Source organism: Zosterops lateralis (assembly GCF_965231275.1).
Source record: "Zosterops lateralis genome assembly, chromosome: 15".
Classification (NCBI taxonomy): Eukaryota; Metazoa; Chordata; class Aves; order Passeriformes; family Zosteropidae; genus Zosterops; species Zosterops lateralis.
In genome coordinates, this window is record NC_139775.1 from 2,876,075 (window position 1) to 2,903,065 (window position 26,991).

Here is a 26,991-nt window from a genome sequence, read left to right on the forward strand (position 1 = left end):
TATTTTAATTCCTTCGTTTGTCCATTTTTTTTTATTCCTTTTCAAACTGAAATATATTTTTTCCATTCCTAATTAACTCCCTGCCACCCTACTTGTGGTAAAACCTGATTTATTTCTCCTTCTCTGCGCTGAGAGGACAGGATACTTAATCTCCTCTGGGTGGACGCTGAAACACTGTCTGAATAAAATGCTGATCACTCATCTGGTTAGCTCCTGCCAGCTCTTCTCTGCATTCCTGCCACCTGGGTTTTGCATCATTTGCTATCGTTTCTTTAAGTGACAGAGCCTATTCCTTCTCCATTTTTTGGGAGAGCAATAATTCCTAAATTAGCTGGTCCTCTCATTTAGGTGTGGTGTGAGTGTTTATCCTTCATTTTAATTGTAAGACCATGAATATTCACAGGCTAAAAAGGATTGTTTGAATAAACACTTATAAAGGGTATTAAACCAATGTCTACAATTTACTGCATTTGCTGTTCTTTTGGGACATTTTTTTTGTGGATAGGGATCAGCTTTTTATTCCAATGTCCACTTGGTAGCTGCAGAAGAATAAAGGCTTGGGATCCTTCGTTCAGGGAGCAATGAATAAATATGTTGTAGACACAAAAACATTAGCATTTTGAAAGGCTGTGTGTATGACACGCTTCTGCAAAGTAAAATATGAATTTCAGATATATGTGCATGCATGCATCCATGTCTGCAGGGGCAAACTCTCTCAGGTGCCAACGTTCTTTGCACATCTTGGAGATATTTGTGTAAAAATGGAAAGAGCAAATAATGGCCATGTGCAGTGTGAGTGGGGAATGCTGTGGGCAGCGTGCTCAGTGAAGGGAGCCAGGTGAGGGAAGGAAAAATCAAGGCTTCCCTCCTTCTTCCTGAAGCCTTGAGAGGCCCATTCAGTGACGTGTCTAATGACACCTCTCAGATACACCATCCATCCCTTCTGCCTCACCTCTGAAACCAGCCCAGGCTGAGGAACCTCACCCAGGATCCAGCCAAGCCTGGCCCACCACCCTGTCAGTGATCTCAGGTAAATACTGGGAACTCTGTTCCATTTATTCATCCTCAAGTGGAGGTGTTAAGAAATATGAGCCTGCTAAGTGGGCGACAAGCATCCGCAAGTGTCACCTCAGCAATTCAGGTTTCCAGCAGCACCTTGGTGTGTTTTCTGTGTTCTCCAAGTGAAAATAAGCCTGTCAGGAGCCCGTGGTAGCTCCAGCTGCTTTGGAACACATTCTGCCACACTTGCTGTTTCTCCATGTCTCTAGCAGCCAGAAACCAGTTTCTGCTGCCTCTCTGCTTCTTTTCCATGGCAGAGCTGTCAGCACAGAGAGCCTGGAGTAGGATCGCAAAAATTGCATCATTTGTAACTTTTTCAGCACCAGCCTTTTTAAAAACAAACTGTAACCAACAGCTTTCTTTCGGACATGAAGAGAATAACTAAAGAGAACATCTGTTTTCCCTTTAGATGTGGAACTGCAATAGCAAGCCATGCATAAATTTTATTAAGGCTTGCTAATTTCTGACGAGTTTGGGGAGATACATGCTACCCATGGAGATATTTGGCTCAGCATCACCAGATGAAAAGTCATTTTAAAAACAATGCAGAAAAAAATGGACATAGCTTGGCAACAAATGTGTGTGGTTCTGCTCCCAGGGTTTTGGCTTTGTTTGTGGAATTTATAGATCTATGCCCTTTTCTTCCCCCTCTTAATGTCACTCATCTTGTTTTCTGATGACTTTTTATGGCATAGATGACTAAACAATTGACCTAAACTGACAAAACTACTTATTGCTGGAGCCTTTTGTACTCAAAATCAGAGTTCCAAATGCTTTTAGGACTTAGGTCTGCTTTTGTTTCTGCAATGCCAAGTTTTTCTGTACCCCAAGAGCACTTGAGCCAGCACGAGCCTGTTCTGTCCTTTTTGCTGCAGGAACGTGTCCCCAGATTTCAAACTCAGATCTTGAGAGAGCCCCCTGAGGTCCCACAGCCCCAGGGTCTGTGCCCTCTGAGGAAACACCTTGGAGCAGAACCTCCATTTCTGATCTTTCTTCACTCTCAGAACCAAGGTTCATCATCCTGGGGGGTAGCCACAGTAACTTCACAGAATCCCAGAATGGTTTGGGTTGGAAGGGACCTTAAATCTCATCTTGTTCCACCCCTGCCATGGGCAGGGACACCTTCCACTATCCCAGGCCACTCCAAGCCCCATCCAACCTGGCCTTGGACACTTCCAGGGATGGGACAGCCACAGCTTCTCTGGGCAGCCTGTGCCAGAGCTTCACAGGAAAGGATTTTTCCCTAATATCCAATCTTCCTTAAGAACTGCAGGATGCTTGGCAGAACATGCCTGGAATCACACAGATCATGCCTCGTTGCATGAAATAAGTAGGAAAGTCACAGCCTGGGTTCAAAATATGCTTGTCTTCTCTCAATAATTAATTGTTTGTGGATTAATATTAGGTTTTGTGTTTTGAAAGTAAACCAATTCACTCATTGGCTGGTGTTTAATGAAGGAGAACAGGCTGCTGTCAAGCAGTCTGAAAATAGTGAAAATTAACTCCATGACATGTCACGACTCACATGTTCTATGTAGATGAGTAATGTGTCTTCTGTGGGACAGAAGATGAAAATACCACACAGAAAAGAAAAAATAGGGGCTGCTAATTTAATAAGACAAGCAGGAGTAATTGCTTTGACATAATTTGGTGTTTTGGTTGCTTGGTGGCAGCTGGGCTGGGCCACCGCAAGAGAATCCACTGCAAGAGGACTCACAAACAGTATGAACCAAAGGGTTCTGCAGCCTCTGTATTCACAGAGCTATCAAAAGGGAAAGAAAATATAATTAAAAATCAGAACACACTGAAATCATAGAGTTCCTCTCCAGGTTGGAAGGGATCTCAAGGATCATCCAGCCTTTCTTGGTAAAAGACTGATGTCCCAGCACTCTGTCCAACTGAACCTTAAAAGGGTCCAATACTGGGGAATCCACCACTTCTGTGCGGAGTTTGTTCCAATGACTGTTCCTCTTGTGTCCAGTCAGAATCTCCCCAGGAATAACTTGTACCCATTCCCCCTGTCCTTTCTATGTGACTCCTGGGAAAGAGGGAGTCTCCATCTTCTTTGTAGCCAACCTTTAAATACTGGAACATGGTGATAGGGTCTCCCCTCAACTTTTTCTCGAGGCTGAACAAACCCCATTCTCTAAGCTCTTTTGCCAAGGCAAACACTGAGATACAAATTCACTAGAAAGCAGATTTTTTTCTTGAGAGATGCCAAACTACTTCAGTTTTCTTTGGCTTCACAAGCGCTAAGACTGCAAGCACTTCAAAAAATTGGGATCTCTCAGAAAGAGAATAGAATAGGGATCATAAAGTCTAGCAGATAACAACCAGCCAAGGGTTCAATACCTACAGCAAAAAACCTAATACTTTAGTACCAGAAGGTTCCCATATACTTAATGATGTTGCTAGAAAATGGTTGATCTGTTTGAACTGCTCTTGTTCATTCCTGTGCAGAAGAATGTTATTCCCTTTGCCTCTCTGCACTTTTTCATTCTGCCATGGGGAGTGTGCAGAGAGAAGGCCATTGAAAAAGCCATATAAAACCTCGAGAATGCAATAAGCAGAACATGGCACTTTTAACACGACAAAACTACCAGCTTAGGTAAGGCTTGAAGTGCACATAAACTCCAGCACCTCCTCAGGCAAAGAGAGTCACAGTCTCAACAGAGAAGCAGCAAAAGGAGTTTAGATCATAAATGCTCTTCAGAACTACAGGCTTTGCTGCCTGAATGCACAATGAGCAACTCAAGGGCCCAGACATCTTCAAATCACCCAGACTAAGCCAGGAGAGCACCTGCCCTGTGGGAGCAGCAGCTCAATATTCTGACTCAGTTTGCTCACCCAGCACGGGGTGGGTGATTTATGACTTTGGGTGATTCCATCACTGCACACCTTTCCTTGCTGTCCTGTAAAGATCTTCAGTTTTGTGCCCACACTCTGGAGTTTTGATGGCATTTGCAGTAGCTCTGGAATTGCTGCGAGGTGCTACTATTCTATAGCAGGAGCAAATCCTCCTTGTGGCTTATTTGCTTCTCAGTTTCACTGAGCACAATGCTCTTTGTAGCAGTGCTGGTGTGTGGTGGCACTCAGGGAAACAGCAGCCATGGCCCAGGTGTGGACAAACAGTTTTTAACACAGGGTCCACCAGCTGCACCCTCAGCCCCAGAGGCAGCAGCCTCTTCCCACTGGCCCTCCTGCTGTCACTCCCATCTGTGCTCAGGTCTTCATGCACAAGCAGCTCACTGCCTTCTCCAGCTGCCAGACACCTTTCCAGCTTTCATCTGAACATCTTCCCGGGCCAGAGCCCCAAAAATTTATTCTCCCTTCCCCCTAGAGGCCCCCATCTTTCTGCTCATAATTCAGTTGCTTCGTAGCCAAGGGGGGAAATAGAAATAGTTTCCCTCATTGGCCCTTTCTTTCTATCCTCCAGTTCTCAGCTCTCTTCCACCTTGTAATCTTTTCCCTCTCTCTATGGAAGAGTAAAGAAGGAATAGAAGCAGCTGCACAGTCTGCAGAAAGAGAACAGGAGTTATAGAAAGAAACAGAGATGGGAAATAGGAAAACAGAGAAGAAATGGGGGAAAAAAGGTAAAAAAGGAAAACTGAGAAGGTAAAAGAATAGAAAATGAAGTAATTGATAATGCTTTACTGAAATTTGTATCAATATTATTTGTTTTCAGTCTAAGTCCAGAGAAGGGAGATGAACCAGAAATCCTGAAGCTTGGAGCTGGACAGACAGTAAGGAAAAGGGGAAAGGGAATTCTCTGAGGCTGAGAACAAACCTGTCTCTCATCGGGGACACTTTCACCTCCTGCTCAGGCCCAGGACAATCCCCTGCAGGGCCATCAGTGGGGACTGTCACACTGGTGTGAGCCCTGCCCGGCCCTGGCACAGCCCCAGCCGCGGCTGCTGCAGGAGCAAAGAGAATCCTGCTCTGTGCCCCCGGGAGCAGCTTCACGGGGATGCCAGGAGGATCCAGAGTGCTCCGGGAGATGGAGGGAGGGATGGAGGGAGGGAGGGCTAGGCCTTTTCCCTTCCACAATTAGATGGGAGCTGTTGAAAGCTGCTTTCATGGATGGATGCATGGAGAACCAAGGACGTCTGGCAAGTGATTTATTTGATTAGTTTATTGTATACCACGATTTCCCTCTCTCAGATGAAGCGGATCTGTCACTAAAGTGGGACTCCATAGTTACTGGACTCTCTGCCAGAACCCCTGAGCACCTCAGAAGTCTGAAGAGGGGCTCGAGCAGGGCACAGACAAAGCCGGTGGGGCGGGACACACCGGGCTAATCACAGGACCCCAGTCTGGGCACTCCACACTTCCAATGGGGCTGATTTCCAGGCGGTTCAACACCTGCGGGTTCCAGCGGGGGCCCCGAGTGCTCAGCCGTGGCCAAAATCACAGAGCAGGGGTTGGGCCTGGGCTGTTTGTCTCCATCCCGCGGTGTGAGGGGCTCTGGCGGGACAACCGTGACATCCAGCGGGAAACTCCTGAACTGCAGCAGCGCCTGCGGGCGGGACCAGCCGCGCCGGGGCTCGAACCGCGGCCAGGGGGGGAGACCGGGGGAGGGAGAGGGGTCGGGAGAGCCTCTGCAGGGAATGGATCAGGAGTAAGGGTTTGGTGCTGCTCTCCTGAAATCGCCAATATCTAAATGTGTTTTGAAATATCTCTTGAAATGTCTCTTCTTGCCAGGGGAAAAAAATCATTTTCTCTTTGGGGAAGAGTTGACAACAGTGTCTCAGTGGGATTAATCCTCACACAGGAGTCTCACTTCCATGAAGAGGTTCTTTTAATTATTTATTTATTTATTTATTTATTTATTTATTTTTCCTTGGTTTGGTTTGGGGTTTTTTTGTTTGTTTGTTTTTTGGGTGTTTTTTTTTGGGGGGGGGGGTGTTGTTTTTTTTTTCTTTTTGTGTTGGTTTTTTTGTTGTTTGTTTGTTTGTTGGGAGGGGGGGGTTGGGGTTTTGTTTTAAATCTGTGACTCCCTGACCTTTTAAGATGTCCCAGTGCCTACAAGGAGGTGGGAGAGGAACTTTTGACAGGGTGGCAATAGGACAAGGGGGAATAGCCTTAAACTGAAGAGAAGTGATTTAAATTGGATATTAGGAATAAATTGTTCCCTGTGAGGGTAGAGAGGCCCTGGCACAGGGTGCCCAGAGGAGCTGTGGCTGCCCCAGCCCTGGAAGTGTCCAAGGGCAGATTAGATGAGGCTTGGAGCCACCTGGGATAGTGTAAGGTGTTTCTGCCCACGGCAGGGAGTGAAATGTGATAAGATTTTTTAAGGTTCTTTCCAACCCAAATCATTCAGTCATTCTTAGCATCCTTAATAGTCTATAAAATCCCAGTCATTCTAGGAGTTTCTTTCAGCTCTCTCTACTTGTGTCACCTGCCCCATGTTTGGAACAGGCCTGGGGAGGACTAATAATCTGAAATTTAAACTGGAATCAATGTTTATGGCACAAATAATTGGAAACACAGACAGAAGTAATTCAGAAAGGACAAATAATCTCACAGAACTGGGGACATGTGCCTGTCTTTTGTGATTTCATCCTGCAGGCAGAAGGTCTGGGATCCCAGGCACTGCACAGGGATCACACACCAGCTGCTTCCCAAAATGGTTTTCCCCTCCAGTACCTAATCAGGAGAGCGAGGGGGATTTCCTTTCAAACGTGCACTTTGATACTTTAATCCCCGCTCGCCGCCAGCCCGGCACTGCAGAGCTGCAGTGTGTTTGCCAGGCCTCACACCCGGTGTCCTCAGCGGGGTCACCCCGGGGCTGCCTTTGGGATGTCCCAGGAGGGGCTGTGTCCACTCGGGATCAGCTCTGCCGGCTCTGTGCAGGCAAATCCCTGCGCGGTTCACTCTGGCTGAGTGAGGATCTGCGGCTGCTGCACGGCTATGGACGTGTGTTCCCTGGTGACGTCAGCGATTACACGTTTCTTTACGTCACTGCATGAGCCGGCCGTTGGGTGGCTCTGCTCAGAACAAACCCCACTGGGTTCTGACCGCCCCCGGTACCGAGACCCCAAGAGCCTGCCCAGGCCCCGCCTCCGCAGCTCCCCTGACGTCATTCCGGTCGCACCGTGACGTCACGCCGTACCCCGTATTGTTGGCGTGACGTCACGCCCCGCGGCGCTCCCGCATTCTCGTTCCGCCTCTCAGGCCCCGCCCCGGAAGCGAGGTCACGCCCCCTCGCTGCTCATTGGTGCTCGTGCCTCTGTCCCCGCCCCCTCCCGGCACTGCCCGCCCTGCCTTGCCCGGAGCCGCGTCGCCCGCTCGGCCCCGCCCATTCTTGCCGGCTCCTCCAATTGGAGTACGGCTGCGTTGAGCGACAGCGCCGCCGCCTAATGAGGGCGGCGCGGGCTCCTCCCCGCGCGGGCGGCGGCGCTTGCTGTGTGAGGGGCCGGGGCCGCGTGTCCCCCGCCCCGCCGGACCCCGCGCCGACCGCTCCGGGCGCCCCCCGCCGCCCCCGGCCCCGCGCAGCCCCCGCGGAGCGGCCGCGCCCCCTCCCCGGGCCGGGCCCGCGGGCCGCGCCCCGCCGCCCCCACCCCTCCACCGGCCGGCCGCTCCCTCCCTCCCTCCCTCCCTCCCTCCGCCGAGCCGGGGCGAGGAATGGGCGGTCCCGGCCCGTAGCCCCCGGCTGCGGCTGCTCCTCCTCCCGGTCGCGGCGTCTCGGCGGCCTCCGCCCGATGCTGGCGGAGCTCGGGGTCTCGGCGGCGGCGTTGTGAGCGCTCCGGCCGGGCCGCGCCGCCATGTCCGGCGTGGTGCGCACCCTGAGCCGCTGCCTGCTGCCGGCCGAGGCCGCGGGCCGCGCTGGGGAGCAGCCGCGGCGGGACGGCAAGGAGCGGAGCCGCGATGCCGAGCGGGAGGCGCGGCGCCGGAGCCGGGAGATCGACGCGATGCTGGCCCGGGAGCGGCGCGCCGTGCGCCGCCTCGTCAAGATCCTGCTGCTGGGCGCCGGCGAGAGCGGCAAGTCCACCTTCCTCAAGCAGATGCGGATCATCCACGGCCGCGAGTTCGACCAGAAGGCGCTGCTGGAGTTCCGGGCCACCATCTACGAGAACATCCTCAAGGTGAGGGGCGGCGGAGGGGGGTGACGGGGCCCGGGGCCGTGCCCAGAGCCGCCGTAGAAAAGGCTGAGAGAGCCCGGCCGCGCCCCCCGCTGCCCCGGCGCGGGTCCCGGAGCTCCCTCTTCCCGGGAAAGGGTCTCGGGCAGGTGCTCGGAGGGCGGGGACCTTTGTGCTGCGGGCCCGGGGAACGGGAGATCCGGGGAATGGGGGATCCGGCCTTGCCCGGCTGAAGGCTTCCCGTGAAAAAGGCTCAAAGGAAATTTCCCTGCAAAGGGGATTGGGAAAAGCTTTGTGGAAACGCAGAGGAAAGAGGATATAGGTGTGGCCTGCCTTCTGGAAAAAACATTGTGAGAGCATCCTCGAAGTCGGAATTGCAGAAACTTCAGGAGTTGAAGAAATGAGGCGGAATTTCTCTGCTTTTGCAAAGTATCTCCCGTCTGTGCACCTGGAGATGGGACGAGCGAGGGCTCCTCGTACAGATGTTGTGGCTGCAAGTGGTTTTCACTTGGTGCATCTTTGGAAACGAGACAGTGAGGCCCGCAGGGTTGGGCACTGTGGGGTGTTACCAAACCTGGAGCTGAAACGGGAATAACTTTGGTTCGGTGCCTTTGCAGGCAAGTTTTAGTTCAGTGTGTATGCAGGTTTTATAGTGCTGGCAGCGTGTTTCTCTATTGACTGAAGACTGTAAAAGCTGCTGGTAGAGCCTTTGGCTTACAGACCAAAGGAAACCAGGGAAAACCAACGTTGACAAATCCTGTTCCTTTCAGGGCTACAAGCGTTGATGCCCTGTGCAGGTAGATGTGATCACACCAAAGAAAATACCTGAAGACACATAAAAAGCTGACTCAGAAGCGTTTCTCTCTTCATCTCCGTAATCTTTCCCTAAAAGAAATGCTGCCTTCCTGCCTATATTTTTCTGTAGGACTGTCTCCGTTCTTTTGTAGGCATGGATTTGTAAGGCTCTGTGAGATTTTGTAGAAAGTTAAAGGAAAGGGAACTATGCAAGTTAAAGATAACGAGTTACTTTTGAGTTTCCAGATTTCTGTTTAAATAGAAGCTTTATGTGCACTTAATAAGTGCATGCATACAATGACTCTTGTTTTTAAGAATGCTGCTATTCTGTAAAGGGCTTTCACTTCTGGTAATGAACAGGAAAATTGTTGTCTAATTTTCTTTTCCTTTTTTTTGTCCATTTTCAGGCTGGAGCCCATTAACTGCAAGAAAGTTGAAATTCAGAAGCTTCTCTCTGATTGTAGTTATGTGAGCAAAGAGAGTGTTATGATTTTTTAAATCTGTATGCCTAGAAATAAGGAGTCTTGTTTTAGCTCTTAATGCTTATTGTGGTCCTGCTGGTGATTTATTCTTTTACTTCTACTAATTTCAAGTAGTAGCAGAAGCTTTTAGGGAAGCAGTTTATGAGAATGGAAAAATCTGAGACTCCTTCCTCTTTGAGGTTGTCTGAGCAGTTATGGTAAAATGATGTAATATTTAGTTTATGCAGAAGGTGTAGAGCTTTCAGCAGTAGAACTTGGTGTACTTTGGGAAGGAAAGTGTCTCTGCCTTGTAGAAGTGGAGGCAGAGTCACACACTTGTTTGCTGGATGGCTCTGGGTAGAGTTGCAGAACTCAAAGTAGAATCCTGGTCCTCAGGATAGCAGTCAGGTGTTCTCACAGTTAACAGCACTTCTTGGACTATGTCAGTTGAACCTTTTAAACTCTTCTAATCCTTAAAGTAAAATTTGGAAGTAGCTTTAAAGTGGGTTAGTATGGCTCAGCAGATTGGTTGCCCTTTTGGCCTTGCAGGTGGTGATTTGGGAGTGTTGAGGTTAGGTTAGGGTTTCCTTTAGGTTCGTGTCATCCTTCCCTTGTTTCTCCAGATAACACAGGTGGCTCTTGTGTACAAGAATACAATTTATACTCCCCCTATAAGTTTTTGGGGAATGGCTTGGGAATAGTCACAGTGGAAAAAGTAGGCAGAAGGAGGAACAGCAAACAAAGAGAACTAGAAGAGTTTTCTGATGGGAAGGCAGGAGATGTTTTGTTTGCATTTTTGCTCATCAGAGAGAAACCTGATAACACCTTGATATTCTGCCATAATCATCAGGAAGAAATCAAATATCAACACAGAATAATGGCTTTCAAAACAGAGTGATTGTCAGTGCTTTTATTTTAGGTTAATTGTGTAATGCTCTCTTGCATTAAACTTTGTTCAGTGGATAAACATCCAGTGTTTAAAGTAAACTTATTTAGTTTCTTTGACAATGTAAATTGTCAAGTGCATGTGATTGCTGCTCTTCTATAACTGAGTGTTTAGACTACAGGTTCTTTTCACTTTTTCAGGAAGTTCAGTGACTGCCCACTGAGGCTTGATGAAGCCAAGATCACCATGTGTTTAACCGGCAATAAAAGATCTCAGATGAGTTTTTAGTGCTATATGTGGACAATGTGAAGTGGAAATGATCCTATCAAATAGCATTTAAATCTGTGTGACATTGTCAAGTGCAGCTGCAGCAACCTTAGCCCCTTTTTCCACACAGTCCTCAGCCTGCTCAGACAATGGTCCTGCTAAGCTTCTGCAGCACTGAGATCTGAGTTAGAAATGCAGTGTAAATCTCTGGGATTAAATGGTCAATTTTCATTTTCCAGCCATGACTAAACTTCTCTCTGAAGGAGGAGCATTCCTGCTCTCCTAACAGTGCTGGATATTTCTGAAGTGCTTATTGCAGGAGTGCTTAGGCAGCTCATGGAGAGTGAAGAAACTGCTTCAGAGAACACAATGTGAAACCTCTTTGAACATAACAGTGCTAACTATGAACTAACATTAGTGTCAGCTTCCACTTTGAGTTTTCACCTTCTTGCTTTTCTGATATCTTCTTAAAGCTGAGTTCTTTGCTTACCCTGTTCTCTCTGGTTCTCATCTCCCATTTTGGGGAAATCCTAGTCAGAAACAAAATGCTGGAGTAAAATAAACCTATGATGCAGAATTTACTTTTCCATTTAGTACAGGTGATGGTTCAGGGCCTTGCTAGCTTTTTCTGGCATTTGTGGGATGGTATTCAAATACAGGAGTTTTGCTTTGGTTTAAGGTAAATAGTCATCGGTTAACTCGGGTTTTGCTTGTTAATCGAGGCTAAGTTTCAAAGTAACTTTTTGGAACTTTTTGATGATTGAAGTGAAAAGCAGTAGTGTTAATACTCTGGTATGAGTACACAGGCTTCAGGACTTCAGCACACCCACCTGGAAAAGGAAAGTGCACAGGACGGGGCTGTCTGGCTGCTGAGGCCTGAATTTTAAGGTGACTCCTGGCTATGCAGAGACACTTGGAAAACTTTCATGTACCTTAAGTTTCAAATTTAAGCAGTGCGTGGTGGTATTACAGAGTATTTTGATGCTTTTCAACTGTAGCTACAGGAATCTTTTGATACCTTCCATCCAAAACAGATGGGTTGGCCTTGCTACTCTATTTGCTTCCTTTGATAAAAGTTAAAGAGCTCAGACACTCAACGAGTCACAACTCTGATGTTCCTTGTCTAAATGTTTTTTTTGTTTCAAGTATGTGAATACCATGCTGCTTAAAAAAACCCAGTTTAGTTGCATAAGAAAATAATTACAGCAATCTACAAGCGCCAGAGTGGTACTTGCACCAGCTTGTTTGGGAGATTTCCATCTGAAGAGAGAAAAATTCAGCTTTTAAAAGCTTGAAGTACAATCTGTTGAGCTCTTTTGGTAATGTTACTTTTCTTGTTGAGAATGGAAAGACCAGCTCGAGGTTTCAGTACATCCATGAATGTTTTCTTGTTGTTTGTGGCCTGCAGTACAATGATTGACTAAGGAATTGAAAAGCCTGGAATTGCAGAGGGAAGGACTCCACAGGAAATTATGTGTAATTTCATTTGTGAGCTCTGAGTGGGGAAAAAACAAGGAAAGATTCTGAACATGTAAAATCTTTGAGGAACAGTCCTTTGGGGCTTTTGAGTGCAGCTGCAATACACGAGGGGATACCTGAGAGCATTTCTCCTTGATAGCAGGAACATGAGTGGCAGTAAAGCAAAATGAGTGGCTTGTGCTGAAGGCAGCTTTAAAAACTTTAGACCTCTGCAATTAATACTAAACCTGGACTGTTGCTGGAACTCTGTGTACCTTGAATGTACCTAAATTGTGTTTGTGGTGGCTGAAGTAAGTTGGTTGTACCTCCTGTCATCAGCAAACAAACCAAGAAAACTCTTCTGCAGCTTTCAAGTTTCAGCCAGGTACAGATACAAACTCTGGGATGTGGAAACAGATTCGTTTGGGACCTACCCTTGCAATTGACCAAGTTACTACTCATTTGTAATGTAAGAATATTTCTTCCAGTGGCCTACAAACTCAGGGGGAATACATCAGGTAAACCCCAGTTACTCTTTAAATGGTCTTGACTCCACATTTCCCTGGGTTTACATGCAAACGACTTTGGAAACCCATTAGGAGGTGATAATGGTCACACTCCATCTGTTGCTTCAGAGCTGGGATCCAGCTGTTTGAGTAGTTGGTCTCAGGACAGTGTCAATCTCCTTTCTGATGGAACAGCTTCTTTTCAGAGGAATGACAAGGAGAGTATAGGAACTGTGGTTAATTAGAATCTCTTTCTTTAAATTTAATATGTAAGTGCTAAAGTAGTGTACTATAACAGTTTTTAAATTCTGATTATCTTTGCTCTGAGCTTATTTTATTAAGAAAAATAATATTCATTAGTTTATGTAGGAAAAGGCAAAAATCCCTTATGAATCAGGTTGATCTTGTTGTTCCAGGTTCATTTCATCAATGATCTCTTACTAACTTCTCGTTGATGCATTTTCTATGCGTTAAATGCAAATTCCATCCACTCTGGTGGTCCCTTTGCATTTGGTGTGTCTCTTGGTTGGGCTGGGAGACAGCAATCTCTCTTCATCGTGGCAGATGCTGGCAGAGGAATAATGGTCAGTAGTAAATGATAAATACTCATAGTTGTTCCAAAGTGGAGCTCACAATGCTCTTGTGATGTAGTCATTAGTATTGCGGAACATGACTTAGTCCCTGGAGACTGCAGGCACATACTTTGATGTCTTCCAGACAAAAGTTTAGTCACTGGAGTGACTAAATTTGGGAGCTTACATTATATTCACTTGGTTAACTATACATGTAGTTTTATGATTAGCTTGGAAACAGTATTGGCAAAAAAATTAGAAAATTGTCCTGTTAAAAATGTTTACAGGAAAACTTTGGAGCAAGCTCTAGTTTACATTGTCTAAACAGTAAGTTCAATGCAAATTCCAACAAGGAAAAAGCTGAAAGGAATTGGAGGCTGCAGAGCTTCCAAATGAATTTCCACCACTTGCCTGAGATTTTTCAGCCTAGTGAAGGTCAGGAGCTGGTTCCATCCTGGCACTGCAGACCCTGTCTGCAGATGTGCTGGGTCCATGAGGGCAGCATGGCAGGGATGTGTTTGGAGCTGCAGATGCTGCATCTCCTGCATTGAAAGCATGACCTGATAGTGGTGGGATGGTGTCAGGCCAAGGAGAAAGCTGCTAATACAAGTCTGAAAGCATTAACTGGGAACTTTTTGTGAGGTCCTGCACCACTCGTCATCTCTGAGGTCATCATCTCCCTGCCCTGTACTGAGTTACAAGTAAAGTTTGCAGTGAGTATTTTCCTTCTGCTGCGTTTATCGTCCTTTTGCAGGGCTCAGCCTGAGACAAGGACTCTTTTCAGAGTTTCCAGACGAGCAGACATCACTGCTGCTCCCAATCCAGAGACTCGGTGGCTAATCCAAATGTTTTTTAATATTTGTGTTCCTGTGGACTAGGTAAATGACACTTCCCCTTTGTTGCTATGTTTTATTTGTATGCTGGGCTGGAAGGTAGGTCATCTCTGCTGTTTACCCTGCTCTCACCTGGGTGGTACTGGAATCTGTGAGTGGTGAAAGGACATGCAGAACTGGGGAGCCTTTTCCTTGTCTAACTGGGCCAACTGGTGCTGTTCCCACCCCTGCCCTTGTGTGTGTCTCGCCTCACAGCAAACTAATACAGCCAGTGGAAATCACTTTTTATATGAATGGCTGGTTTTTGGTGATGTTTGCTCGCTGGATTGTGGGCTCAGGCAGATGACAAACCTATCAAACGCCAGGAAAGATGCCCCTTTGGATTGTACCTCGTTGTTTGACTGTTCTGTAATGTGAAACCTTATCCCGAATGACATTGCGTTCTCTCCTGCTGCTTGGCTGTAATGCTCCAAGGACATAGATCAAAGAAAAACTCAGTTAATGCTTTTGTGATAGTGTGCTGTAAAAATCTGATTGTCTTGCTATTGCTGTGTTTGTAGTAGGTCACCTTCTCTGCAGTGTTCAGACAGCAATTTACAAACAGTGCATACGATTATATTTGCTAACACTGGCAACTTTATTTTTAAAAATTGTGCAGCTGGGCCTGTGTTCCTATGGCTGCATCACCCTGTACTGTTCCTTTGGCTCCAGGGAATATCTGCAGGCTGAGGTGGGAGCAATCCTGTTGGCAGGAGCTCTGATTTAGATTGGTCTTTGTGAGATGAGATCCCCAGACTTTTGCCAGTTCCTTGTCAACAGCAGTGAGGAAAAACACGCAGTAGGAAACACGTTTGAATCTCCCTGTGCCTGAGGTGTTCCTGTTGCTTTGCAGCCGTAGGAGAAGGGAGCAGTGCCTGTTAACTGTGACCTGGAGCCCCCAGGGAGTGCTCAGCAGCGCTCAGCACTTCTCTCAGGACAATAAGGTCTGTAACTGATAGGTAGATACTGGAGATTGCAGGTGTTGCTGTGAGGTTAAACAGTGTATTAATGGTGAAAGTGTAAAAAGTAGCTGCTGTAGTATTTAATATGGAACAGTTACTCTGTTGTCTGTGATCTCATACCCAGCAGTAATTTCTTAAAATTATTTTGAGAAAATGCACTGTAGGAGACTCTTCTATTTGTATACAAACTCTGAGCAGGTTTGCATGTTCTCTCTAGCACTGAATCAGATTTTTTGATCACTTGAGTGCTGGTGTGTGCATGGAAGAACCTGGCCTTGCCTATGAGCAAGTGCTCCCCAAACCTGTTGAGCTAATTTTATGTTTGGTGCTTAACTGAGGGGTGTTCACTTGGCCTCTGAGTTGGTCCGTCTGGTGAAAGGTGTGAGGATAATGAATCCTTCAAGTACTGGAGCATATGAATAATTTAAAAAGTGAGTGTTGTGTTTTATGTAGCAGTGTAACTACAGATGTAAGATGTGCTTAAATCACACTGCTCTTTAAATACTGCAACACTTCTTGTCCTCTGTTGGCAAACATCTCTGGCTTCAAGTGACATTAGCTCATGATAACCTTTCTAACAGTTCCCACAAATCCATTTAATTGTTATTTAAAAATACAAGAGAATCTGGATTTTTTTGAAAGCTAGGATGCTTTCAAAAGTAAAGGAGAAAAAAATGTATTTGAGCTAGTCCTAGTAATGAGCATTTGTGTAAATGCTCATAAAACCTTCCTGCTGGTGAGTAGCAACATGCTCCAAACAGCTGTGCTGTGTCAGGCTGAGGAACTCGGCCTTTGTCTGTGACATGAAAAAACAACCCACAACCAAACCCGGGTAGGAGCACAAGGCAATGTGATCCTTTGGGGTGCTCCTCCAGTTATTGGCAGCCTTTGGTTTCGGAAACTTCTGGAGCCAGGATCTGCATCTGGAATGTAATCGAATAGTCCTCTCTGGACTCTGCTTCCATCTATTCTTCTTCATGGCTTTTGGAGGCCACTTATGCTTTTGGCCAACATCCTGTGTAAATGCATTTGGCTGGCCGGGGCTGTGGAGGTTTTGAGTTTGAACTGTTTGATAACTCATGTTTGTCTAGCAAGGGGAAGGAGAATAATAGTCTTTGTCTATTCCCTTTCTGCAAGTGGTTTGTAATTTCTGTACATTTCTTGTGTCATGTGCCTTAGTTGTCTTTTTTTCAGATCTATGGATTTCTAGACTTACTGTTTTCTTCTGTATAAGATACGGTGTTTTTATGAGGTAGATCTCATCACTGTCTGATTCCATTCAGATTTTGTGCATGCCAGGGATTTATGCAGTGACTTGAATATACTAAAAATTATTAAGAAAGGAATGGAACAGAGAATTTCCTATTTTTTCCTCCCTAGCTGGTGCTTCCATTATGCTGCTAGTTTTCTATTTTCTAATGCCTGACACTATCCTTATCTGTGAATTTTAATTCTTTCCATCTGTGCTTATTCTGGGTCCTACTTTAACTGCAGTACAAAAGCTTTAAATCAGTTAAGTGTTCAGAAGTTTATTTCCCATCTAAAGTTGTTCCTTTATTTTTTTTTTCAGTCAGATTTAAAAACAGAATGGTAATTGATGGTGTTCAGCCTCATGAATGAAAGAGTGAATTGACATTTTCTATAGTAGCAGAAAATCAGAAAAACTGTCAGGAAAGGGGTAGGAAAAGTGTCTTGCTTGTATTTCCAGTAAGAGGAATACTTTCCTATGGTTACTTGCTCTGCAGATTAATAAGGCAAGGATTATCAAATGCTCAGTGAGGTTGCAAAATACAATGTTACCAGTAAGTCTGAGATGCGAGAATAGCAGTACACAGGATCTAAATTTAGTGATTTCTCTGTTTCTCCTCATCTTTCTGACATCTGTTTGTAGCATTTATGGAACTGTTTTGTGGAGATGGAGAAATATTAAGTTCAGATTCACTTTACTGGGGGTTCTGCTGAGTCACACTTCTGGCTGCTAAGAGTTGGGAGGAAGAAACATTGACTGTTATGCTCGTTGTGTGAAGCTTTTATTCCTGATGTGTTTTAGAGACACATTTCAAAGCAGATATGCTCTAAAAGTTTTGAGAGGTGCTGTTTGTGTGGATGTGCATAGGACAGCATTCCTGCCAGCCTCTCTGCTGTTTTATTTTCTTCATGCAGTGTGTGTCTGTCTGTCAGTGCTGGTGTCCCACTACTGAATCACTTTGTCCCAGATCAGGCTCTACGTGTTCCTTGGCGGCAACATCTCTGTCTCTGGGACAGTCAGAGGAAGGTGCTGATGCCATGTGCTCCCCTTGGGTGACCTTACAATAGTTAATGCATTCCCAACAAGGTCTGTGGGACCTGAGCTTAATTCCCTCTCCTGCCTCAGGGAGGGTCAAGCCTGCATTTCCAATGAGCAGCAGCCAGCAGATAAGTGACTATTCTGGGACTGGAGCAGTCTCTATGCCCTTGATTGAAACTGTTCTGTGGTTTTCTCCACAAAAATAATTAAACTTTCCCTAACAACAAACAGTCTCTTGGGAACCTTCGTGTCTCCAGTAGGAGCAGGGAAAGTCAGGACAACAGTGTGGGGAAATGCCCTTGGACTGAGCTCCCAGTGCTCTTTTATCCAGGCAGGAATTGTGCAGACTGCAGCCATTCCTCTGAGATGCTCTGCAGTGTCTGTGAGGTGGAGAAGGGTTAAAGCAGCCGCAGAGCAGGAGCTGAGCAGCCAGGGGGGATCCTGCAGGGCCCAGGCAGGAGAAAAGTCAGAGCTGTGTGGGCTGGGAGCTCTATGCAGGGCCCAGGGCAGCCAGGGGGGGTGGTGACCCTTGGGGACATGGTGATCACTGTCCCACACACAGTACTGATTAACCATTTCATACACAACAATTCTCACTGAGCAGAGACAAACCTGGTATGAAGCACCTTGGAATAACAGTGTCCTGCTGGTCTCAGTCACCACAATCCTCTGGAAAAATCTCCCAAGTTCTTGAATAGGCTGACCCAGTCAAGAACTCACTGGGGAGCTGACCCTCCCTTTCAGTAGCAGCCAAGATGGGGATGGTTTGCAAAAGTGTCTGAAGCTGTGAGATGTCATGGAGGCATCTCTAATTCAGAGACAGAGCCTTATAAGTGGGGTTTTCATGCTTCTGTTTGTTAGTGCCATTCAAATAACCATTGAAAGACTTCTGTTAATAAAGGGATAAGCTCTGCTACTAGGAATGAGAGTTGGCTTTTGGTCTGTATGACACAGTTACTAAATAGTTATGTCTGGAATTTAAAGCAGCAGTTGGTAAATATATTTGATTTTAGTCTTTTCATGGTATTGTGGAGATCCATTCCCTACTTTGAGTGGTAACAATCAGTAGAGAATCATAAATATTTACATTTTGAGGAAGCTGCTCTTCAGGAGCACTGTTGGATAGTGACAAATGTGACACTTCACTTTGAGTTCCTATTCTGTGACACTCCACTAAGTTTCTTCTCACTTCCCTCTCTGATCTTGGTTGCTGTTGGGAAATTACTGTCGTGTGGTGCTGCTAAAGGACTGGAGAGCAGAAAGGTTCAAGTATTAATAAACCATACATGCAGTCTTGATAGCTTAAAGTATGCAAAAAATGAAATGAGTTCAGTAATGTGGAAGCTTATGTGAGTAGTTGTGGAAACAGAGCTTCACTTTTGGAGATTTTTAAATTTTTTTTTTCATATCTCTAGAACCAAAGATCAACCTAATGAGTGAAGTTATCCAGTAGAACCCACAGATTTTACTTGTGAATTCGATGGTACTTGAGATGCTGAGTCACCATTAGCAGATCTACCCATTACTAAAATGGGGCTCACTATTGAGAAATAAATATTGGTCATTGGAAGCTCTTTACTGCAGGTGAAGTTAGAGTCAAGACTGAAGTTTCAAATTTCTTTAACCTCATGTGTTTGGCTTGTTGCCATGAATATGAAATTAGGTTTCCATAAAAACTGCAAAATGTGAAAAGAACCAGCTCAGTAATCCTGAATTGAATTTGAGAACTAGATTAGTTTGCCTCCAGGTTTCTTTTCCAGTATTAGAGTAGCCAAACCTACCTGTCACACGTTGCTTAGTAAGTGTGTGGTAAGTTCAAAAAGTAAGCTGATTCTGAGGGAAAACTGGATCTGCTTTCCTGAGCCTGATAGCTTGGAATCTATGCAATGTCTTCAGTCCTGTAATGCTCCTCTGATCTCCCTAATGCTTGAGAAAGCTGGGATGTCCTTTTTGGCGTCAGAAACCCCAGTGCAAAGAAAAAGATGGAAGAATATGGTTTCAGGCATGGTGTTACTTTTAAAAGTACAGCTGTGATGATCACACATTAGTTCCCAGACACTTTTCTTAATTCCCAGACACTTCTCATACTCTCACTGATGTTTACTTTCATTATCTGTTGGTAGCGCTGCTTGTTGCCATTAGCTGTTGCCACTAATACTTTCTCCACCTGGAGAAATATTTTGTAGCTAAGTTGCTTACAGAAGCAGGCTCTATCTTATTTCTGTTGGAGATGTTGCAATAAACAATGTTTATGATTCTCTCCTGAGTTCAGTCTCACCAGAACAGTGTAAAAAAAAAAAATCTTTGAGTACCTTCAAGTCCTTGTTCTTTTTACACTTTAATCTTTGTATCACTGACTTTCTTATCTGAATCATTCCTTAGGGCTGCAAGGTTCTGGTTGACGCACGGGACAAGCTGGGGATCCCTTGGCAGTACACGGAGAATGAGAAGCACGGGATGTTTCTGATGGCCTTTGAGAACAAAGCTGGGATGGCCATCGAGCCTGCCACCTTCCAGCTCTACGTCCCTGCCCTGGGTGCTCTCTGGAGGGATTCGGGAATCAAGGAAGCCTTCAGCCGGCGCAGCGAGTATCAGCTGGTGAGTAGGGCCGTCTCCACGTGGGAGGAGGAAAGGGCTGCTGGATAAATCTCTCTCTCTCCAGCTGAAAGACAGCTTGCTACGTGCAAGATGGAGCCACCCTGTTAGCTGTTTGTAGGAGTGCTGTAAATCTGAGCACTTCAGCAGCAGACACAAGTGGTAATTGGAGCCAAACTTGAAAAACTACATGGCAGTAAGAGGGAGTGGAAAAGTGCACATGACTGGATAAACTGGAAGAGCAAGAGGAACCAAAAAAGGCAGGAATTGGTTGAACTAAAAATATTTTAGCAGCTCAGTAGGTCTGTTCATAGTAGGTCAGTGATGAAGGCACACTTAATTTGTAACTTTCCAGTCCTGCCAGCTTGCACTATATTGATACTGGCAAACTCTTCCTGCATGCAGCTCTTTTGAAGTGAATGCAGCACCCATTCCTGCTGCTGCTCCCTGACTGTTTCTTTTCATCCTGACGTCTGCAAGTGAAACTTGGATAAGCAACTGAAAGATGACAGTGAGCGTAAAAATGTGCTCTCTTCCTTGCTTTCTTGCTGTTAGGTCTTCATGCTCTTGTGCCAAAATAGCTGCACTTCTTGTATGGGATATGTTTCTGACAGCTGTTCATAATCCACTCCTTTTTCTTCTGTGATGGAGAGGATTTTTTTTCCTTTTCTTTTTCTTCCTGTTCTGTGGAAGAAGGAACTGATCCAAACAACCTGGTACCACAATTGCTATGTTATCATTTTTTAATTAGAGGGGTTAAAGGACAGAAACATGGCTTTGTATAGTCTCCTTTAGATTCTTTTACAAAAGAAGTTGATACAGCTGAAGGAGAACTAGAGAAATTGAATAGTGAAATTCTGATTGTTTCCTCATGCTGCTTCTCTGTGTGGGTTCTCTGGTGTCTGATACTGTAGTTAAACTCATGCTGCAGCCCTTAGGTGCTCATCTGTCTCCACTAATAAGATGCCTGTTTGAGTCTTGTTGCATATCTTTGAAATCTGTCTCTGAAGTATCATGAGACTGCCTAATAGGTAAAGAATAAATGAAATGGCGAAGTAAAGCTGTCACAGGATGATTGGATAACCCTCACTTCCTTAGGCTAAAAATGAAACAATTTCCATGTTACAGCACTGGGGGTGGGGGGAAGGATGTGCAGGGGGGGAGAGGATGGATTAATTGTTCTATTATTCCCAGCATCTGTAGACACAGGCTTTGCTGTTCTCAGCACTGTTCAAATGGGGAATAAAAAGACAGTTCGTGCCACAGGGAACTTGAATTTGCCATGAAACAACTACTAAGAGAATCCAGTATAGTAAGCAATAATTGCATCAGCAGCCTGTTAAGAATGTTTGTTTGTTTTTTTCCCTGGGAAATGCTATGGTCAAGCATGGATTTTGTTTGTAGAGGGAGATTCAGATGGGGATCATGTGGGAGGTTCATTCCTGTTCTGGTTAGCAATAAAGTCATATCAAACTGGGGAGAAAAAAAGTCCCATTTGTTGAATAAATAGCGTTCCAAAAGTAGTAGGCCTACCTCTGCATTCCCTGGCTTAGAGGATTAAACAGGAAATACCAAAAAAATAAAAAAGCCCCACAGAAACAAAGCAGAGAGGCATGCAATGGATCATTTGATATGCTGTCATCTTCAGCATCGTACTGCAGTTGTACAGTGCATCCTTTTGGGTGCCCTTGGTATAACCTGTGTTATAACCAATGTTATAACATTGGGTGCCCTTGGTATAACCAATGTTACTGGGGCACCTGGAACTGCAGCCTCGTGTGTCACAAAACCTCCAACTCCATCCCAGTCCTGCCCCTGTGCCACTGACAGCATGAAAATCTGGGTGCTGGTAGTTTATTGTGCAGGCTGCATCACCAGGGGATTAGAAAGTGCCTCACTTGTCAATAAAAAAAAAAAGCACTTGGCTACATAGGTGTTTTTTTTTAATATAGTACACTGGTCTGAAGGATGCAAATGCTGCTTCTGGATTAAACAAATTATTTGCACCTTAATGCTTTGAACAAATTTCCATATCTTGCTTCTAAAAGTCTGATTTCCTGAGTATATGGGAATAAGCAACTGTACAATTCCTTAAAAAAAAATTAACACTACATAACATTTTAAAGAAAGAAGTGGTTTAAGGAGATGCCTAATCTGTAATTGCATAGGATATGTATAAACCCATACCTTCATTTAGTTTAAACCCTTGCTGGATATAGACTTGTGTAAATAAATAGAAGCTAGATATAGTGGACTCTGAGAAAATAAATCTTTTCTGAACTGATTTTAACTCAGGCTAAAGAAAACCTCTGCATCAGCACTCTCTTTCTTCCCTACTATAAGCGAGCTATTAAATGGAATATGCTTGGTTTAAACTGAATTTATTATCTTTAAAATAGTTCTTAAATCATCACCAAAATTTTTGCAGCTTTACATTACTGTGATCTTTCTGAATGTGCCTTGACTCTGTTTCAGAAAACAACTCCACTCAGCACTGGCATTTTCTTCACCTTCATCTTGCAGTCAACTTTTTTTAATCTTTGTTGTTATTTTGGTTTCAAAGTTGTAGGATTATTGGTCTGCTCTTGAAGGCTCTGTTTCTCCAGGAAGTTGTATGACTGTTAAAAAGTAAAACACATTGGTTGGTAGAGCTGAAAATTGCAGTGTGCAGGTGCCTCCTCTGGTCTGCAATGCCCAGCTCAGTGGCTGACTCAGCAGTAACAAACTTGTTGAAAGAAAAGGGCCCTGACCATAACCCTGTGCAATCTCAAAGCTGCTTCTCTGGCACCGCAGAAGCTGCCTCTGGGCATTGGAGTGTTTTCTGCTTCATACTCAGTGCCTACAAGTGCTGGTTGTAAATCCCTGTCTGGGTCTTTGAGCGTTTCAGAAGTGAGTGGGTGGATTCTACTATAGCAGGCTGCTTTTTTTTTTTTTTTTTTTTTTTTTTTTTTTTTTTTGTCTTCCCAGCCTTTCTTAAAGCAGACAAACCAATTTTGCTTTCTCTTCACAAACATCAGCCTCTTGCTCTTCCCCTGCCCCAGCCAGTCCCCACCAACCCAAGTTCCTCTGTTCCTTGTATGGGAGCCAAGTAGTTTGGGGACAAAAGCTTCATTGTATGTTTGCTTCCATTGTCACGTCTGTCCTCGTTTTTTAACTACTGGAATAGGAATTCCTTTGTAATCAGAATGGGATTCTTCTCCCTTCTCCCCTGCCCTCATTATCCCCCCACCCCATTTTCTGTCTGTGTGTTAGAAGGGAACATATTGGTCATCAGTCTCCAAATGTCCTGGAACGTTTGTTCCTTGCAGGGTGCCCGTGGTAGTTTGGGCAAGGGGCTGCAGATCCCCCAGTGCCAGCAGGGGGAGACAAATCCCACTGGGAATGGATCCTGGAGAAAGGGGAATTGGGATTTCCAGCAGGATTTAGGTGCAGAGGTGGGAGCTTCTTCAGTTTGAGCCTAATGACAGGTGCTTGGGTGTATTTGGGAGTCTGGGTGTCTGCAGGCTCTTCTTCACCCATAAATGACATCTCCTTTTATGCTATAAACCATGGAGACCAAGGCCAAGATAGGAATTGCTTTGGCCATGTGGTTTCTGTTTTGTGGTTTGGGGTTTTTTTTTTGGTTTTTTCCATCCTCTCAGGTCTCTACTGTGAGAATGTGAGAAGCCATTCACTTCTTCTTTAGAGTGTCCAGAACAAAAAGTCTGACACAAGGTTAGATACTCTTTTGACTTCTTGCAGCTTGGCATGCTTGATGTCGTTGTGGGTAAAGATTGGACAAATAGGGCTTGTCAGGGAAAAAAAATTATATTTTTGTCACGGCCAGAACAGATGGATGTAGTAGTGATGAGTAGATCTGCCAAGGCCATCAAGTGGCTTTATCAGTTCTTAGAGCAAAATTAACATTGTTGATATAGAGAATATGTTCATGATCCATCACTAGAATATCAATTGAAATTGTTGTTATTGATGTATTAATATTATTATTGGTGTTCCCTGCACTGTTAAAAGACTTTCTGGTGTTTTAATAGCTCTTTTTAAAAGAAAAAATAAATGTCAGCATTAATGGGAAGTTGTGGTTCCTGTGAGGGAAGTAAGACTCTTGCAAATATAGACAAAAACCTTAGTACTGTGTCCATAGCTATTTTTAGATGTGTGCACAGGGAATTGTATGGAACGCTTCCATTAATACTTCAAATACTGAGAGCCTCTGAAGCCTTGGATGTGGGAATACTCTGGAAAATGTTTTAAAGACCCTTTCTTTTATATTCATTCACCATTCTCTGGGTGAGAGGTGAGGGGGAATTGGGGAATATTTGCAATAACACATGGATCACTCCCCTGAGCATTAACTATGGGGTTTGTTGTTTTTGCTTTAAGCAGACCCTGGAATTGGTTAAATTCTGCCTGCCAGGCCAGGCAGTGTTGGAACAGTGCAGAGGGAACAGCCTGCTCCTTGGGGTGGGGGAGCTTTGCTGCTGCATTCTCCCCATGCAAGGAGCTGATGGCTTCAAAGCCTCCCAGGCAGTCAGTGTGTGCTCTGGCCAGTGTACAGGGCAGGCACCAGTTACTCACTCTAATTCTTGGTTCAGAGTAGACAAACTGTGGCTTAAATTTCTTAATTTTTGTTTGAACAGAAATGCTCAATACAGCAGTGATGTAATCAGGAGTTGGGCTATACAGTGGCCCCTGAGGCACTGGGAGATTTAGTGGCAGCATTTGGCTGAAGCCAAATGAATTGGGAGATGGGGCAGCAGAAAACTGACTTAATATGAGAAGTAGGTGACTTTTGAAGTGACATATTCAATGAAATCTACAGCAGTGGGCTGTGTTTTGTCAGAATTCTTCAATGCACTTTAAGAGAGGTTTCCTGAATCCTGAAGTATGAAGTTTCTAACTGATTATTTCTCTTTAAGATGCAATGGCAGAGTAGGGCCAGCCCTAAAAGCATGTTTCCAGGCAATTTGCTCTTTCAGCACATATTGCAGAGCCCTGAAGTGCAGGGATCCTGGTGCCTGGCATGGCTGTAAAGCACTTTGCACTTGAGGAAATACCAAGTGTCAAATCCAGCCCAGCTTATACAATTGGCTGTAACACAAAAATGAGCTCTTCTCTTTGCAAACTACTGTTTGAATATGAGCTTACACCAGAGACTCTCAGTGTTGCCTGTTCTGCAAGGGTGATTTTTTTTTTCCCCAGAGCTGTGAAACTCTCATATTTCATCAGTGAAATCCATTGAGGCTTGACCAGTGATGGTGAGATGTACAAAGGCAATAACCACACTGTTCAAAGTTCCAGCCTGGGAAATCTTGTTACCATTTAATGCATGTAATTGGGACTAGGCAGCAACTCTGACAAATTACTTTTGAGCTCTGCATGGGTATTTCCTAGCTTGCAGAAGTCCTGTGAAACTAAATTATTTCTGGGAAGTTACGTGGGTTTTTTGTTTCCTTTTCTAGATCTGGATGGGACATACCACTCTAACCCACAAAATTTTTTACAAAACAAGGAATTGACAGTAGAGCTACAAGCAGAAACTCATGTTTGCTCTTGCTGAGCCCTAATTTTTTCTGTATTTGCACACTATTAGTGCTGGAAGTCAAGTACATCTGTATCTAACAATATTATATTATTTCCTTCTTTTTGAAGCTAATTATGAAGCTGTGGATGGTAAATCAGCTTGTCTGAATCATAGCTAATACATGTAAGGAATGATAATGCTGTATTTTATATATATAACACAATAGTAGTCAATCATAATCTGGTTTTGTTATGTTAGAATTCTGAAAGAGAATTCTGACACAAGATGTCATATTCACCCAAAAGATCACTGACTTGCCCTGGACTCGTATAGAAGGGAGAGTTATGAAGATATTTTTAGTTAAATATCTGAGCAAGGTTTTGAGCCAGTGTCATGGCAATTGAGTGCCAGAGATCCAGATGTAGGTTCTTAGTTCTTGTTCTGTTTCCAGTCCCAAGACCTCCAAAGTTTCTGCTCAGGTTATGGGGTCTGGCTCAGCTTTGTCCAGCAGGAGAAGTTAATTGCTTGTTTTGCTTGTTTAAGTGTGATACTGCAGAGCGTGGTGGCTGCTCTGCAGCAGGAAGGATTAGCAGCTGGAGTCCCTGGCTTCTAATCCCGTCTCTGTGACCAAATAGGAAAATTTTTTTCAGAGCAAGGTCTCAAGTAAGAACCCTCAAACAGAACTGGGATTTTGTTACAGGAGGTGAAAGTTGGTGAGCTATAGTTTAGGTTTTATTAAAAATTGAGAGATAGCAAAGAAAAATGCAGCTGGAAACCTTCACTCAGAATTCTCTGGGTACTGGCTAAGGCTGTAGAGTTTGTCAATTTGCATCTGCAGAAGTTCAGTCCTCAGTCTTATATTTGCAATATTCTAAAAATAAATGTTTAAATGAGATATGTGAATGGGCCTGCTGCCACCAGAGAGCTGTTGGAGCAGTGTGGGGTTTGGCTGTGCCAGTTTGACAGTCAGGGATTCAGGCTGAGGAGTGAGCTGGAGCAGGAGGCAGAGTTGGGGATGTTGGCTGTCACCCACAGCAAGGAATGCTGCACTTGGTGCTCTCAGTTTTGCTTTAAGTGCCATTGAACAAGAGGTGAGAACTTGTATTTAAAGTAGGTTGGATTCACAACCATTTAGAGAATCACTGCAATACATTTTGAATTCTAGCAAAATTTGCTCTTGCAAAATCTTTTCTCAAGTAGCAAGAGCTGTTCTCTGAGGCAGAACCAACCTAAGAAAGCTGTGATGGTTAAAAAAGTTATTAGCCATTCTTAAATACTTTCTGCTATTGGAGAGAAATAAGAAGAACCATAAAGGTCATGAATTACGACTTTTTAAAAACAGTGCAAGTGGAAAAGTCTTGGAGAACAGCAGTTTGTGACTGTGCCTACCTACCAAGCATTGAGTGTTAAATGCTCTGTGGAAAAATAGAAGGATTCTTGCCATGAATTTCTCCTGACCTTAGGTTATGACAAAGTGCAACAGCTGGGTGAAATGTAGCCTGCATGGAATTGGGAGGGTAAGTTGGAAAGTAATGAGCAGATCATACATAATAAATAAGTGAATAACAAGAAATTGATATGCCTACCATATGGGAGCTGAGATGGGTCTGAATAAAAGGAGCTGTGCTACTGGCTGGCCTGCTATTCTGTATAGTGAATTCCCAGCAATCA

General features: G+C 44.7%; 1 protein-coding gene across 1 annotated transcript in view; it reads left to right on the forward strand.

Moving 5' to 3' along the window:
* Positions 1 to 7,769: 7,769 nt before the first annotated feature.
* GNA12 (G protein subunit alpha 12) overlaps positions 7,770 to 26,991 on the forward strand; it is a 40,531-nt gene continuing 21,309 nt past the window's right edge. Inside the window, exons 1-2 of the mRNA XM_083872815.1 lie at positions 7,770 to 8,144; positions 19,587 to 19,802. Coding sequence (XP_083728941.1) covers positions 7,824 to 8,144; positions 19,587 to 19,802 — 537 coding nt within the window. The 5' untranslated portion in view covers positions 7,770 to 7,823. The remainder of the gene's footprint in view (positions 8,145 to 19,586; positions 19,803 to 26,991) is intronic.